General features: G+C 30.3%; 2 protein-coding genes across 21 annotated transcripts in view; one reads left to right on the top strand and one right to left on the bottom strand.

The window, feature by feature from the left end:
* The window catches only part of LOC130449915 (cell adhesion molecule Dscam2), a 193,948-nt gene extending 185,267 nt beyond the window's left edge, over positions 1 to 8,681 (top strand). For all 6 annotated transcript variants that reach the window (XM_056788001.1, XM_056787995.1, XM_056787996.1 and 3 more), the window contains 2 exons: positions 2,172 to 2,232; positions 4,607 to 8,681. In XM_056788001.1, coding sequence (XP_056643979.1) covers positions 2,172 to 2,232; positions 4,607 to 4,673 — 128 coding nt within the window. In that variant the 3' untranslated portion in view covers positions 4,674 to 8,681. The remainder of the gene's footprint in view (positions 1 to 2,171; positions 2,233 to 4,606) is intronic.
* Positions 8,682 to 9,456: 775 nt separating this feature from the next.
* Positions 9,457 to 14,269, bottom strand: part of LOC130449254 (multidrug resistance-associated protein 1) — a 46,166-nt gene continuing 41,353 nt past the window's right edge. For all 15 annotated transcript variants that reach the window (XM_056786961.1, XM_056786948.1, XM_056786950.1 and 12 more), the window contains 5 exons: positions 13,461 to 13,678; positions 13,199 to 13,394; positions 12,375 to 12,682; positions 12,101 to 12,315; positions 9,457 to 10,945 (listed from right to left, as the gene is read on the bottom strand). In XM_056786961.1, the coding sequence (XP_056642939.1) occupies positions 10,587 to 10,945; positions 12,101 to 12,315; positions 12,375 to 12,682; positions 13,199 to 13,394; positions 13,461 to 13,678 (1,296 nt within the window). In that variant the 3' untranslated portion in view covers positions 9,457 to 10,586. The remainder of the gene's footprint in view (positions 10,946 to 12,100; positions 12,316 to 12,374; positions 12,683 to 13,198; positions 13,395 to 13,460; positions 13,679 to 14,269) is intronic.

Here is a 14,269-nt window from a genome sequence, read left to right as displayed (position 1 = left end):
TTTTACAAATCTAGATAACATTATTATGAATAAACTGTTTTATAATGTATACTAAATCATTTTTATAACAGTTATGATTAAAACCAGACTTATATGACAACAAAAGTATGTTAATTTTGTATAATACTTTGTACATACATCATATTAGTGAAAATGTATTAAATTTCACTTAAAACATGTTATATTATCATTAACTAAGTAAGACTTACCTCTTTCATATTATTATTAATAAACGAGTTTGTTTCTTCTGGATCGATCGCTTATATCATCTGGTTTTTCAGTATATATCAGTGCATGAAGAGTTACAGTGTCTTAACTGCATGTCATTTTTTTTGTGTGTGTGTAATTAACCACGTTTTTTTTCATTTGGTTACGCTCTTGCTATTTTTGTTTCACATATTTTACACTGCATTATTATTTGAATTTCAACAAAACAAATTGCTTACATTCGTAATTTGTCAGTTTCACTCACGCCACCTCAGAGGACAATCATTCCAGTGTTTATTTCATACGAAAATCATAATCAAATTTAAATAAAAATATCCTTTTACTTACTGTGAAAATATTAACGACTCTTACGATAAGTTTGCAGAAATAATGACAGATGATTTACATCGTTGCCACGTTGTGATTTTTTTCTAGTCGATGACATACATTGCAAGTTGACTATTCAATTGAAATTAAAAATTTTAAAAATTGTACCTATTCTAAGACGTTTGAAGCCCTATTTCTAATTTATCTAATTCTATTTTTCGAAGAAAACATTATTTGGCTATTGAATTACTTATCTTAATATTAGTAATATATGACGTATTTTGAAAAACAATTTATTACTTACATTTTCAACAGAAATATTTAATTTCTTTTTTTTATCAAAATAGTTATTAAATCTCCTCTTAATCATTTGATAAAGGCTTAGAAAAATCAAAAATAAACTATGACACAATTGCTTGTTTTCGACAATAAATCTTGCAACACTGAAAACCGATGCCACATGGCTGCCAACTTTTAGAAAGTAATTTCCCTTGATAAATGATTTCACTTAAATTTTAAATATATCAGGTTTGTTTCTACTTTGGCCAGATATCAAATCTTCAATAGTAATATCTAAACCCCAGAACTTATTATCATGTAGGTTTTATTTCCAATATTAACATAGTTTTTTTATTTTTAGGATTTTTATATAGTGTTTTTCACTCTTAATTATCATATTATTTATCTCGTAGGCGTTTATTATTTATGTTTTGTGTCTTATAAGCTAGATATTTATCCAAAAATACTATTTCAGAATGCTGAATTAGTCTGGGACTTCTTGTTGAAACGCATTTCCAGATTTTGTTCAATGGCTGCCATTTTCATTACAAATGTTAAAAATGCAAACTTAACGCAAAAGCCTTCCACATTTTTTATTATAAAACTATATTAAATATTCTAAATATTATGCCCCCTATGCTCTGTAATAATTCATAAAATTTATAATTATTTTTCTTGTTATCTTTATTGTCAAGTATTAATAATCATAATTTAAATACTAAACTAACATTCCATAAAACTATTTCAATTATGTCTACTATAACCACAAAATTGTGTTTCAAAAATTATTCGAATAAATTGAATTCCAAGTAATAAACATTACGGCAGCAATTGCATCTATTTGTTTTCCGATATTTTATTTATTTTTCTTCACTCCTTCTCTTGGCTTGCTCTTTTTATTCCATTTCAGTTTACATCACTATACCCTCTTAAATCCACCACAACTCTAGCTTTGTGGTGGATTTAATTTTATATCTCTACCTACAAGCTTACTACAAACAATTATCAATGTAATTATAAAAAGGAAGAAGAAGAAAACATATCAGATATAGGTGACAACAATAGCCCGTACTAACAGTCACAACAAGCCACTGAATAATGTCATAGGAATTCCTGAAATAGTTTATTGCATATTCTGCAGATCTATAGACGTTCTTTTACTATGGTAGTCACATTTCTATACAATCCATATATATAAATATTATTCTCTTGTTTTTATTATTTTCATCTTTGTTATTCTTCACAAGTTTGATTATTTGGATACTTTGACAGTAAAGATAGATTTTTTTTTAATTTATTATTTAAGCTAGTTTATATGTCGTCTTTTGGTCGTGTAGTTAAGTGTAATTTGTTTTCAGTAATGAGAGGTAACTCGAAGGATGGTATGACCCATGAAGAAATGCGAAAACTGATAGAGAGGTCAGTAATATTCTCTCTGTCCAATGAACATCAAAACTAACACTATTTTCGAGTTATGCCACAAACTCTTGTTTTTTATTGTTATATTGTGAAATTGCTTATTTTTATAATTAGATCACGATTAAGTGGCATATCTTAAAAATTGTGCAACATTTTCATTGACATTATGTAAATATGATCATTGAGAACGTTTTTGGAAAAATTCTAATTATATATTCTGACCTACACTTTTATCTAGATACTTTATAGTTATAAAATAAGTACTTAGTTGTTTTTACATCCAACGAAAAACTTTTGATTTTTTTATAATCAAGTTTCCAAAAAATTAAATTTTTATTCTAAGAAACACGATAATATAATTTAAATTACTTACATTGTCAAAATAACAACATACTTTCTATTTCCAGTAAATCAACTGCACTTATAAAACTTTATGAACAACAAACTTTGACAGTATTAACTTTCTTCTTTTTTATCTCTTTTCGTCTTACTTAAACTTCTGTCTGGACGTTTATTGTCGTTGAAAGCGTTTAAATGTTATTTTGTATTTTGATAAAACTAATTAAATAATTTAAATTATAACTTTCGAAACCAGTAAAATGTTAATGTTTCACAGAATTTTAATACCTCAATTAATCAAAACTATCGATATCTTGCAACAACTTTTCGTTTTTTGTTAATTAGGTCAGAATACTACTACACATTCAAATAATTTCACCTTCATGAGTAAAAATAAAAATCTTAATATAACAAATTAAATGATTTCTTTCACGAAATCCTCTCAAACAGGAAACTGTAAGTCAGCACTGTAATAATGCTTCTTAATGTAAAATAACATTGTGTTTTGTGTGCACTTTTTTGTTTGTGTTTAAATTTTCACTCAGTGTTTATTTTTGTTTTTTTTTGTGTTTGGTATCCGTTAGTGTTAAGCACTGTGGTAACATTTACATGGAATTTTTCTGAACATTTTATAATTTTAATGTTTGAATTGCTTTAAATATTTTACCCTATAGAGACAGAAAAAACCAATTCAAAAATTTGTGGCTGATAAATGTCTTTAGCCTATATCATAATTTCGCATTTTTCGTCTTTTTGTGTTTAATTTTTAGCTATTCTAATTCCTTTAGCATATTCTGCTTTGAGTGGTTTTAGTCCAATTATAAATTACACAAGGCGATTTATTTTAATATATACACCCCTTTGTTATTGAATAAAATTATAAAAAAATTTATTTATAATTTGTGAGGTTAGAACATTGATGGAGTGCAGCCTGTATTCCGAAATATACATCAATACAATAGTAATTGAGGTCATGAACTGAAGCCATACTGTTAACACTCGTAGAAGACTGGCAGAGAGATAGTGGGTGCCAATGTTACTGCGCTTGCGCAAACTTGTACTCACATCTTCAATATATTTGCATTATTATAAAGCGCCGTTGCCAAATTATTAACTACACCCCGTTTCATGAGAATTTCAATTACCAAAAAAAATGAGATCTTCTGGTATCGTATTCATATGACTATATTTCGAGTAACGTGATTTGAGACGTCGGCCATATTGTCGTGGCAGACAAACAAAGAGTTTATTTCATTTTTGTATTGATAATTTATTGTTTGGAGAGCTTTTTTATTGAATAGAATATCATTGACCAAAATATACGTAAATAGAACACTAATATAACCAAAATTTCAACGTATATTTTTTTATGAAATGTTTCAATCTAGAACACATCATATTTTGCTGGTTGTACCCGATAAGTGGCAACGCTGCTACGCCATTGTGTTTCTAAAAAGGTTTTGTTTAGTTGTTATGCTTTTATTTCCGTGTCTTCACTGTGTTATATTCGTTTTTTTGGTGATATTTGTGTAAAATGTTATCCAATTAGACGTTGTTTCTTATGTGAGTATATAAAAAAAAGTTCATATTATGATGCATAGGTAAGTTTAATTATTATCAATGATCAACCTAAATGTTGAGGTAGACGTTTTTTTGAGAATATATATTTGTTTGGCCCCGTATGTCATTGTTTAATTTAAATATTATTACCAACATATGCATTTATACCTGGGTTTGAATACTTTAATACAGTTCCAAGGTATTGATATTCATTTTATAATACAGGTGAAATTGAAAGTGTAGTGACAATCAACTTTTTTTTAAAAGAAATAATAAAAACGAGTGAGTACTTTATGAGGATTAAAATTCACCTTTATTTTTGTGAAAAAACATCAAATCGCTTGTAAATATTGTTGATTCATAATAATGACGATGTATACGAGTTTGTTCAGAGTAATTCCATGTTTGATATAAATATTGATATGTTTACATGTTTCGAGCCGTTTGTGTTATATTAAATTTTGAACTCTTATAGAAACGAAACAGGGCAAACCTGCTCAGCAAACGGGGGACTCTCAGCCTACGATACTATGGCAGTGTAACCTGTGAAAGGAAAACGGCCCCTACTAATTCAGTTTTGAAGATCACACTACAAATTTCTTTTTACGTCGTCTACATAACCAAATTGATTTATTTCAATAATTCAACACTTTGTGTCAGCAATAAATACTCACCGAAAATTTTTTGAGACTGATTGCTTCATCATTTCCATAATTAGCACAAATTTGGTAGTATTTCTTTCATTTTTTTAGTGCTTTGGATCTTCAAGTGAGTGTTTGTTGCAGATATTTTTTATCGTATTGTAGTTTGACGGAGAAGTGACAGTGATGTGGTTTTTTTCCAAAAATATCTAATTAACAATTTTAAAAAAGGCAAACCGCCAAAACGGGGCGTTGAAAACAAAAAATGTCACAACTATTACTTCTCCTTTTTCGTCTTTAATATTTTATACCAAATTTTATGATTAGATTGCGATTCTCTTTGGGCCGATAGAGCCGCTATTACGAATACGTACACATTTTGCCAATATTTTGGTAATTAATAGGATTTCGAGTTTTTTTTTGTACAGAGTGGCTCAATGTGTCATGTGATATTTTGTGGTTTGTGAATGGGTGGACGTTGGTTTCTTTTTTGGTCTACAGGTGGTGCCAAAATTCAACATAAAATTTAAACATCTCTAAATTAGTCGACCAGGCTGTAATAGATCAAATATAACATGCGAAGCGTTGTACCTAACTCATATTACAGTAAATTCACTCATATTTGCTGTTTTTTCTGTTGCTCAAAAAAACTATTACCACAATCATTAATAAATAATTGTACAATATAGTTAAAAAAACGATTTACACGATTTACCCTACTGAGATAAGCTCCGAAACAGTACCAAAAATAATCGCCCAGTACAGTAAATTTCAAAATATATAGGTATAACTTCAAATTTATATCACCTGGTATAATCATACTGTAGGCTTTTTTAAGGTTAGGTATAGCTTATTGTTCGGTTTTTGCTTATATGTTGTTTTCTTTTTTTAATAGTTTGTAGTAAGTTGGCGATAAGATTTAGTTATTTCTACCACAAAGAAGTTAGGTTAGTTTTTTACATGATAATACTGGGTCAACAATGTATGAATTCGATTATATGATTATTTTACAGTTGACTAGGACTGCATAAATTCTTAGTTATGATTATTTGACATTGACATAAAGTCGATATATTTAAAACTATAAAGGTTGTATTAATCAACTTAATACATTGAAGTCCACGTAGTGAAAATACCAAAAGAAGAAGTTAAGATGATGGAATAAAACAAGTAATTTGACAAAGGATAAAGTTTGTACATCCAATTCAAATAATATGTAGAATGACAGTTTATCACGTAAATAATTGACATTTCTTTTACTATATTTCGTGTAGTGTTTTCATTATTATACATTGTTCGAAGGTTGTGCGTCGCCGACTTATAATTAAAACATATATGCTGTGGCAAAAGTTTATATAGAGCTCTAAGATGAGAGATAAGTTGATGGTTATAAAATTACCAGTCCATATAGCTATTTTTGTCGTTTTTCTGCATTATATTACCAAATCAAACTTCTCTCATCCACAAGGTGTCTTATAAGTAGTGGAACATGCTCTATCAGTGAACGATTTATCTTTGATTACTGTGTGTTCTATTTCTCGTGAGTCGCCCTGTATATTTTTCTTTCTTAGGTAAGTCGAAAGTTAAAATAAGTATTTTAATTTGCGAAATTTATGGATATATCAATGTGTTTAAATTCGTGCATGTAAACTAGTAGCTGTTCGATCTAGATACTCAAGAGTTATTAAATTAAGAGAAAAATAGCAAGAATTATAATTTCAAAGTTTAAATAATCCAGACAAAACGCCGAGTTGGTGTGTAAAAGTTTTTTTCTCGTAAAACTTATCGTAATTAGAAAAAAATGAGTTTTTCTCCATTGTTATAGCATCTGAATATTTAAATTCAATCTAAACTTGAAAGTGGAGATATGATTAATGTTGATTATATAAAGTACAAATTGAAAAAAGATCATTTGAAATATAATTTCGAGATAAATGTAAGAAATTTTGAAAATGTTTTTGATGAAAAGATATCTGAGGGGAAAAGCTTTTTTACATACCATCTGGACTAAATTAATGTATTTTATTCAATAACCTAAGGTATCAGTAGATTTAGTCGTATCCTTAACAAATTTACCGTTCTCATGGCATTTTAGACTCGCCTTCTTTAATTTTTGAAAATATACATCGTTTATATTGCTTGTTCAATACAAATTTTATTGTTGTTGACTAATCATTACTGTTCTAGCTAGCGTACTACCTTTTTGCACTTTTTCTTTATTCTTTTGAAATTTTTCGAAATTTGTTTGAATAAATTTAAATTTACAATGTGAAATACACCAATTATGGTAAGAGTAGCAGACACTTCAGCGAGGATATTTCTTAAAAAAAAATACAATTTCAAATAAAAAAAATTAAGAATATCTTTTCTTTTTAGCTAAACCTCATTAAGTTTCAACTACAATTAGTAAATTTAATATCATTTTAGGCCAAATTGATTCAGTATTTAGAAGTACCACTATCATTTTTATTTGATTCATTTAATTAGTTCGAATAAGCTAGCTAAGCAGATTTATCAAACATTCAACCTCATTTCCTAATTTATGCATCCAGTAATTTACATTTCAAGTTCCTAAATAGTTTGCAAAGTTTAGCTGACATAGATCTGGTGTACATTTGATTATTTGTCATTTTTTGTGTATTGAGCCCTAGTCATCCGAATCAATTAGTTAACTATCTTTCAAACGTTCGAAAAGTGGCAAATAATGTTTTTTCTTTTTGTGATAATGCATTAAAATGGTTTGGAATGCCATTTACTAAGTGTATTGTAAGTGTGCTATACATATATATCCATTAGAATTAAGTGATTAAGTTAAGGGTAGTAATGTATCGTCTATAGTTGGAAATATTAACCGTAAAACCACCTTTTTTCAGTATTTATTGATTATAGAGTCATTTTAGATAACTTTATTTTCTTTCTATCTTGTGTCAATGAATTTTTGAGATACAGACAGTTCTTTAAGACAAAATTGGGATGAAAAGTGAAAATGAGAGTTTTTAACTTAGATTTCTGAAATTTTAGTCAATTTACCGTAACAGTTTTAAATTAAACCTACACATTTCCTGTTTATTTTTGAGTACAAATGATATAGGAACAAGTTTTCTATTCGAGATAAACAAATGATTTATGGTGTTTGATTCAGAATGAATCAAAAATTTTTAAAAAAATTTTCTTACACATTTGGGACTCCTGTCTTATTAGTGTAACCTTTTAACCGCCCTGCCAATTTAAAAAGAGCACTGATTACATATGGGCATCATAATTTTTTATAGGGAAGAATCTCGAATTAAGGGTGAAAATTTTCTGAAGCCCTAGGAGACTTCCTGCCAACATTATTTCCGATTGTTTTGAACCAAATTTGTTTGATTGGTTTAATTATAACTATTGTATAACCCTACTATCAAAAAAAATTGTTAATAAAATAGATGATAGCAGTAATCAGATCCATTTTTTTCCAAGGAACTCGAGGAGTTTTCCATGAATCATAAGTACTTTCTATACTTTTTCAGTACTCCAAAAGGCAGGAAATCGTGGTTGAACTATGATCCAATATCTTTCAGTCTTTCAAGTTCAGTATGTAAACTTATATTTTCCATATTGCATATCTGGGTTGTTTTTTTAAATTTACTAGTATAACACTTTGGATGATATTGTACTACCAAATATAATACTATTTAATAAAATAACATATAATAATACTCCATGTTCTAATTGATCTTATATATACTAATCCTTTTGTATACAATTTTTCCCATTTAAACTCATTATTATTATTATGATTAATTTCATTTGGATTGTAGCGTTGAGAAGATTTTGAGTGTGTTTTATACAAGTTTGCCATTTTGACACTCTTTAATTTCTAAATGCTTGTATACCAAAGTTTTGGTTAAATATACATAAATATAACTATTATTCCGCATTTTTATTTCGAATATCTGTACCATCACCCAGGTGACTGAGTCAAATCCATACAACGTTTATGAAGTACCAACTTTCAAAAGACTATTTGTGAAATTTCATGACATTTCGATTAGTCAGAAATAAGCGATAGACATTTTGTTATATTCAAAACAATTTCTTGTGTTAATTTATCATTGATGAAAAAAATAATGTAAAAGCTCATTGCAAAATTCCATGTGATTAGAACCCCGAGTATTAAAGTAAATAATCAACTTTGTCTTCCCATTGGAATTTGATTTTCGTTCGTTATAAGCTAGCTTCCATTCCATGCTTTGAGATTTGAGCTCCACATGGAATCGGTAAAACTAGAACTCTTCTCCAGTGATGATTTAGTTGAGGAATTTCCTTTGCTTCCAACCAATCCTTACAGCACTTAATCTTGTTCTGGAGTCAAGAGCTTCGGTACAATTTCAAGTTTTTATGTCAGAATCGGTTTTGGGGATTGGCTGTCATTCTGACAGTCAATTTACGGTCTTGGTAAGACCACAAACCCGATTTCGTTTTACAGGACGTCGACGGGCGTCCTAGGTGAGTCTCTTTTCACTTGTTCTCAGCCTTCCCGGAACTTTTTTAACCACCAGAGAATTGTTTTCGTAAACTTAGATGGGAACTGATCCAGATATTTCAGGTTTATGAGAAAACAAACTACTGTAATGAATATTGAAATGAAGGTATGAGTCTCTACATTTTGATTTCGTGAAGGGGTAAATAAAATGATATAAAATAAATTTTTAACATTTATTAAACAAACGAGAACTCTTAAAAATATACAAAACCATTTTGTATTTCATTTTTATATATTGTGTGTAACAATAAAATGTAACTATTTACAAACAAATTGGCAAGAATACTGATGTTTGCAAATTGTTTCTTACTTATTTTCAAGTAATTTTTTAAGTATTTCAAATTATCAATTCGTAAGATCACAATTTAAGTTGCTTGTTTAAGTATATATTTAAAGGCGAATTAGAAAAAAACTCTAAAGCAAATTTAAGTACAAAAATATGACAATTCGAATTTTAAAATATGTTTATGTCTCAAACTATAATTTTTTCGGAATTAAATCGTTTGATGTAAAATAAAATTTGATTTATTTTGTTATAATTAAGAATTTAGAAGGATTTAAGCTTCATATCTCCTTGGTGTTTTTGGCACATATAGAGAAGCCAACCCAAAATTTTTTTAAACAAAAAAAATACAAAGTTTGATTAGGTTCACACATATTAATTAATAATATAGTGACCTCACCTAGTATGGGCGGATAAACCCTTCTGGGTATTCGGCTATACATGAAAATAGACTAGAAAAGGAGGCAGATAAGAAAAAAATCACTGGAACAATTTAGAGGAGTTGAGATTGACAAAGATACACCTGGGAAACTAGAACCAAAAAAATCTATGGAACATATCACCCTAAATGGAAACAATTTACAAATAATAACAGAAATTCAATGGCGGCATTGTCGCATCGAAGGGTACTGAAAGAACTGGGTTTGGTAGACGTGCAGGTCTATTACAAAGACCATGGTACCCCAGAGCATTACACCAGGAAGCATATAAATAGAAGATATTTGACAGCTTGCTGAACCTTCTGGAATCAATAGATCGGTGTGAATATTGATCATCCCCAATGTCACAGCTAGAAAGACACAATAAATTCTTTGGGGTGCAGCGTATATGACACCCTAAGTGACATACATACTTCACTAGGGCGAGATGGAATTTTTTGCAATTGGAAATATATAATAAGAATAAATTTTGAAAACCGACAAAAATAAATGAAAATACATAAAACCAAAAAAAAAATAAATAAACGATTGAACTCCGAAAGAAAATTTTTTATTTAGCTTACATTTCAAGCTAATCCGGCATCTTTGGACATACTGTAAAATAAACTTTTATCGTTGGCCAATAAATTGGCTGGGGAATCGAATTCCGCTATGTTACCCCTATCCAATACGATGATACGATCCGAATCCATGATGGTATTCAATCTGTGAGCTATCGTAAGTACGGTGCAATCTTTGAATTCGGTTCTGATTGTCTTTTGAATGAGATCGTCGGTTTCGAGGTCGACGGCGGCGGTTGCTTCGTCCATTATCAAAATTTTCGTTTTTCTCAGTAGAGCTCTAGCAAGACAGATCAATTGTCTTTGGCCGACGGAGAGATTTTCACCTCCTTCGGAAACTTCGTGGTTCAAACCGGCCGGCAAACCTTAACAAATATAATTAATCAGAAACATATGGTTGTTCAAAAAATCACCAAGGCCAAAATAATTGGAATATTGGACTGAAATTTCATGGAGGTGTTGTTATAGTTTGGAGGTACGTTGAGAAAAATCAAAACGTTGATTGGAGTCACGGTATAGGATATACGAGGCTGGAAACTTGTTCGAATAATAATGAAAAACATGGTTATTCAAAAAATCACCAAGGCCAAACTAATTGGAATATTGGACTCAAATTTCGCAGAGGTGTTGTTATAAGTTGGAGGTACGTTGAGAAAAATCAAAACGTTGATTGGAGTCACGGTATGGGATATACGAGGTTGGAAACTTGTTCGAATAATAATGAAAAACATGGTTATTCAAAAAATCACCAAGGCCAAACTAATTGGAATCTTGGACTCAAATTTCGCAGAGGTGTTGTTATAAGTTGGAGGTACGTTGAGAAAAATCAAAACGTTGATTGGAGTCACGGTATCGGATATACGAGGCTGGAAACTTGTTCGAATAATAATGAAAAACATGGTTATTCAAAAAATCACCAAGGCCAAACTAATTGGAATATTGGACTCAAATTTCGCAGAGGTGTTGTTATAAGTTGGAGGTACGTTGAGAAAAATCAAAACGTTGATTGGAGTCACGGTATGGGATATACGAGGCTGGAAACTTGTTCGAATAATAATGAAAAACATATGGTTGTTCAAAAAATCACCAAGGCCAAAATAATTGGAATATTGGACTGAAATTTCACGGAGGTGTTGTTATAGGTTGGAGGTACGTTGAGAAAAATCAAAACGTTGATTGGAATCACGGTATCGGATATACGAGGCTGGAAACTTGTTCGAATAATAATGAAAAACATATGGTTGTTCAAAAAATCACCAAGGCCAAAATAATTGGAATATTGGACTGAAATTTCACGGAGGTGTTGTTATAGGTTGGAGGTACGTTGAGAAAAATCAAAACGTTGATTGGAATCACGGTATCGGATATACGAGGCTGGAAACTTGTTCGAATAATAATGAAAAACATATTCTTGTTCAAAAAATCACTAAGACAGTTTTTGATGATAATAATTAAAAAATAATGTCATTTTGGAGAAAACACGATTTTTCATAAATATATAAATAAAATTATTTCAGTACCTTTAACGAATTCTCTAAGATGCGCATGCTCCAAAGACTTCCAAACTTCTTCGTCACTGTGTTTATCGAAAGGATCCAAATTAATCCGTAATGTTCCCGAAAAGAGAACCGCGTCCTGTGGTATGATTGTCAAGCGCGAACGTAGCGTATGTAAACCCAATTCGTTTATTTTAACCCCGTCTATCAATATATTTCCTTGTGCGGCTTCTATAATTCTAAAAATAAAAAAAAATAAAAATTAACAACAACTTGCATTCGTAGAAATAACATTTACCTAAATAACGCCAATGTCAAACTCGATTTCCCAGCACCGGTCCTTCCTACAATACCAACTTTTTCCCCACCTTTAATTTCGAAATTTATATCGTGTAAAACTAAATCCAAACCGGGTCTATATCTGACAGAATAATTTTTAAATTCCACTTTTCCAACTTCAGGCCATGAAGGCGAAGTTTTTTCGCTGGATAATTTCCAAGGCGCTTCTTGTTCGGCTTCACCGTATTCTTTTATCCTTTCAACTGCCACTATATTAGTTTCCACGTCCGAAGTCATCCTCACCAGCCAGTTTAATGTTTGAGTGATCTGGAAACAAAAAGAAACTGTAAAGCACTTCCATAAATTCCAGTTTAGACTTCAGAGAGTGAAGGTAAACTTGGTGTAGTATTCGGTATGAAGAGCACCCCAACCTTTCCATTAATTCCAGTTTAGTCTTTACGGATACCATATACACTAACACTCACAGTTAGACTGTTTAACGCGCGTTTTGGTTACCTAGTTATCATCTTCAGAGTTTGAAGATAGATTTGGTGTAGTATTCGGTATGAAGAGCACCCCAACCGTTCCATTAATTCCAGTTTAGTCTTTACGGATACCATATGCACTAACACTCACAGTTACACTGTTTAACGCGCGTTTTGATTACCTAGTTATCATCTTCAGAGAGTGAAGGTAAACTTGGTGTAGTATTCGGTATGAATATCACCAACCGTTCAATAAATTCCAGCTATGTCTTCGGAAAACTTATTAAAACCATAATTTCTTGAATAATTTTTCACGATTCCACAAATATTGTTATTAAAATTTAGATTATCGACTTACCTGTAAAGAATAAGTAACTGACAGACCTACAAGCCCTGGACGTTGATCCTGTTTAATCACAGCAAACAGAGCGGCAAAAAATATAATCAAATTTCCCAACATTTCCAATCTGACTGCCAACCATCTATTCGATATGATCCCAGGATAATAGCATATTTGATTCAAATCTACTTTGTTCTCAGATTCCAGAATAAACCTTGAAAAAAAAATAGTATTTTGAGTATTTTTTTTTTAAAATGATTATCTTATTCGTCGTACTGACCTTTCTTGTTGGTTATATGCTCTAATGGCGTGGGCACCTGAAACGCTCTCCCCAAAATGGGAGTAAATTGGAGATCTAGAGACGGATTCTAACCTTTTTACTTGCCTAGATGTAGCTACGTAAAACCTCTGCATGAAATAATATATTATGCATAATGGTATGATAACCAAAATGAATATAGGTGTCGAATAACTGATTACGGCTAATGTACCTACAACCTGAAAAAATCGTAGTTGAAATTTTCGTCTGCTTCTTAAATGAAAAAACTCCCGAAAGCTATCTTGATCTAAAAGCAGTTATATTTAAATTGTTTGTCATTTCATTTGATAGATAAAATGCACAGGAACAGTCTTAGCTTCATAATGAGTCATCTATGTTATTTTTTTTTGGCAAAAAACAACTATCAAAGAAAAAGGATTGAAATAGTTCACATACAACTTTTGTTATAATTTTTTTTTAAATTTTTGGAGCAATATTTATAGAGAAAATGATTATTGAAAATTCAAAAATTTTGTAGGTAGTTTAAACATTTCAGTAAGGCCGGAATATTACGTGACGTCATAGGTATACAATAAAGAAAATACAAGCTCACATTCATAAAAATAATCATTTATTCGATATTTAGCTACCTCTAATAAGAACCTTCAATTGTTTTTTCATGGATCAAATAAGTTTCTTTGGTAAGCGCCGTTTTAAGGTTTCATTTCGTGGCTGGTGCAGGATTTCTAGCCCGAACTTTTCTCTTAATTTAAGTCCGGGCTATGCGCTGACTATCCTATAAATCTAAAATTCTTTTCGGTATTGATTCA

This window comes from Diorhabda sublineata, chromosome 10, assembly GCF_026230105.1.
Source record: "Diorhabda sublineata isolate icDioSubl1.1 chromosome 10, icDioSubl1.1, whole genome shotgun sequence".
Lineage (NCBI taxonomy): Eukaryota > Metazoa > Arthropoda > Insecta > Coleoptera > Chrysomelidae > Diorhabda > Diorhabda sublineata.
The sequence above is the reverse complement of the archived record's forward strand: the minus strand, read 5'-3'. Positions and strand labels throughout refer to the sequence as shown.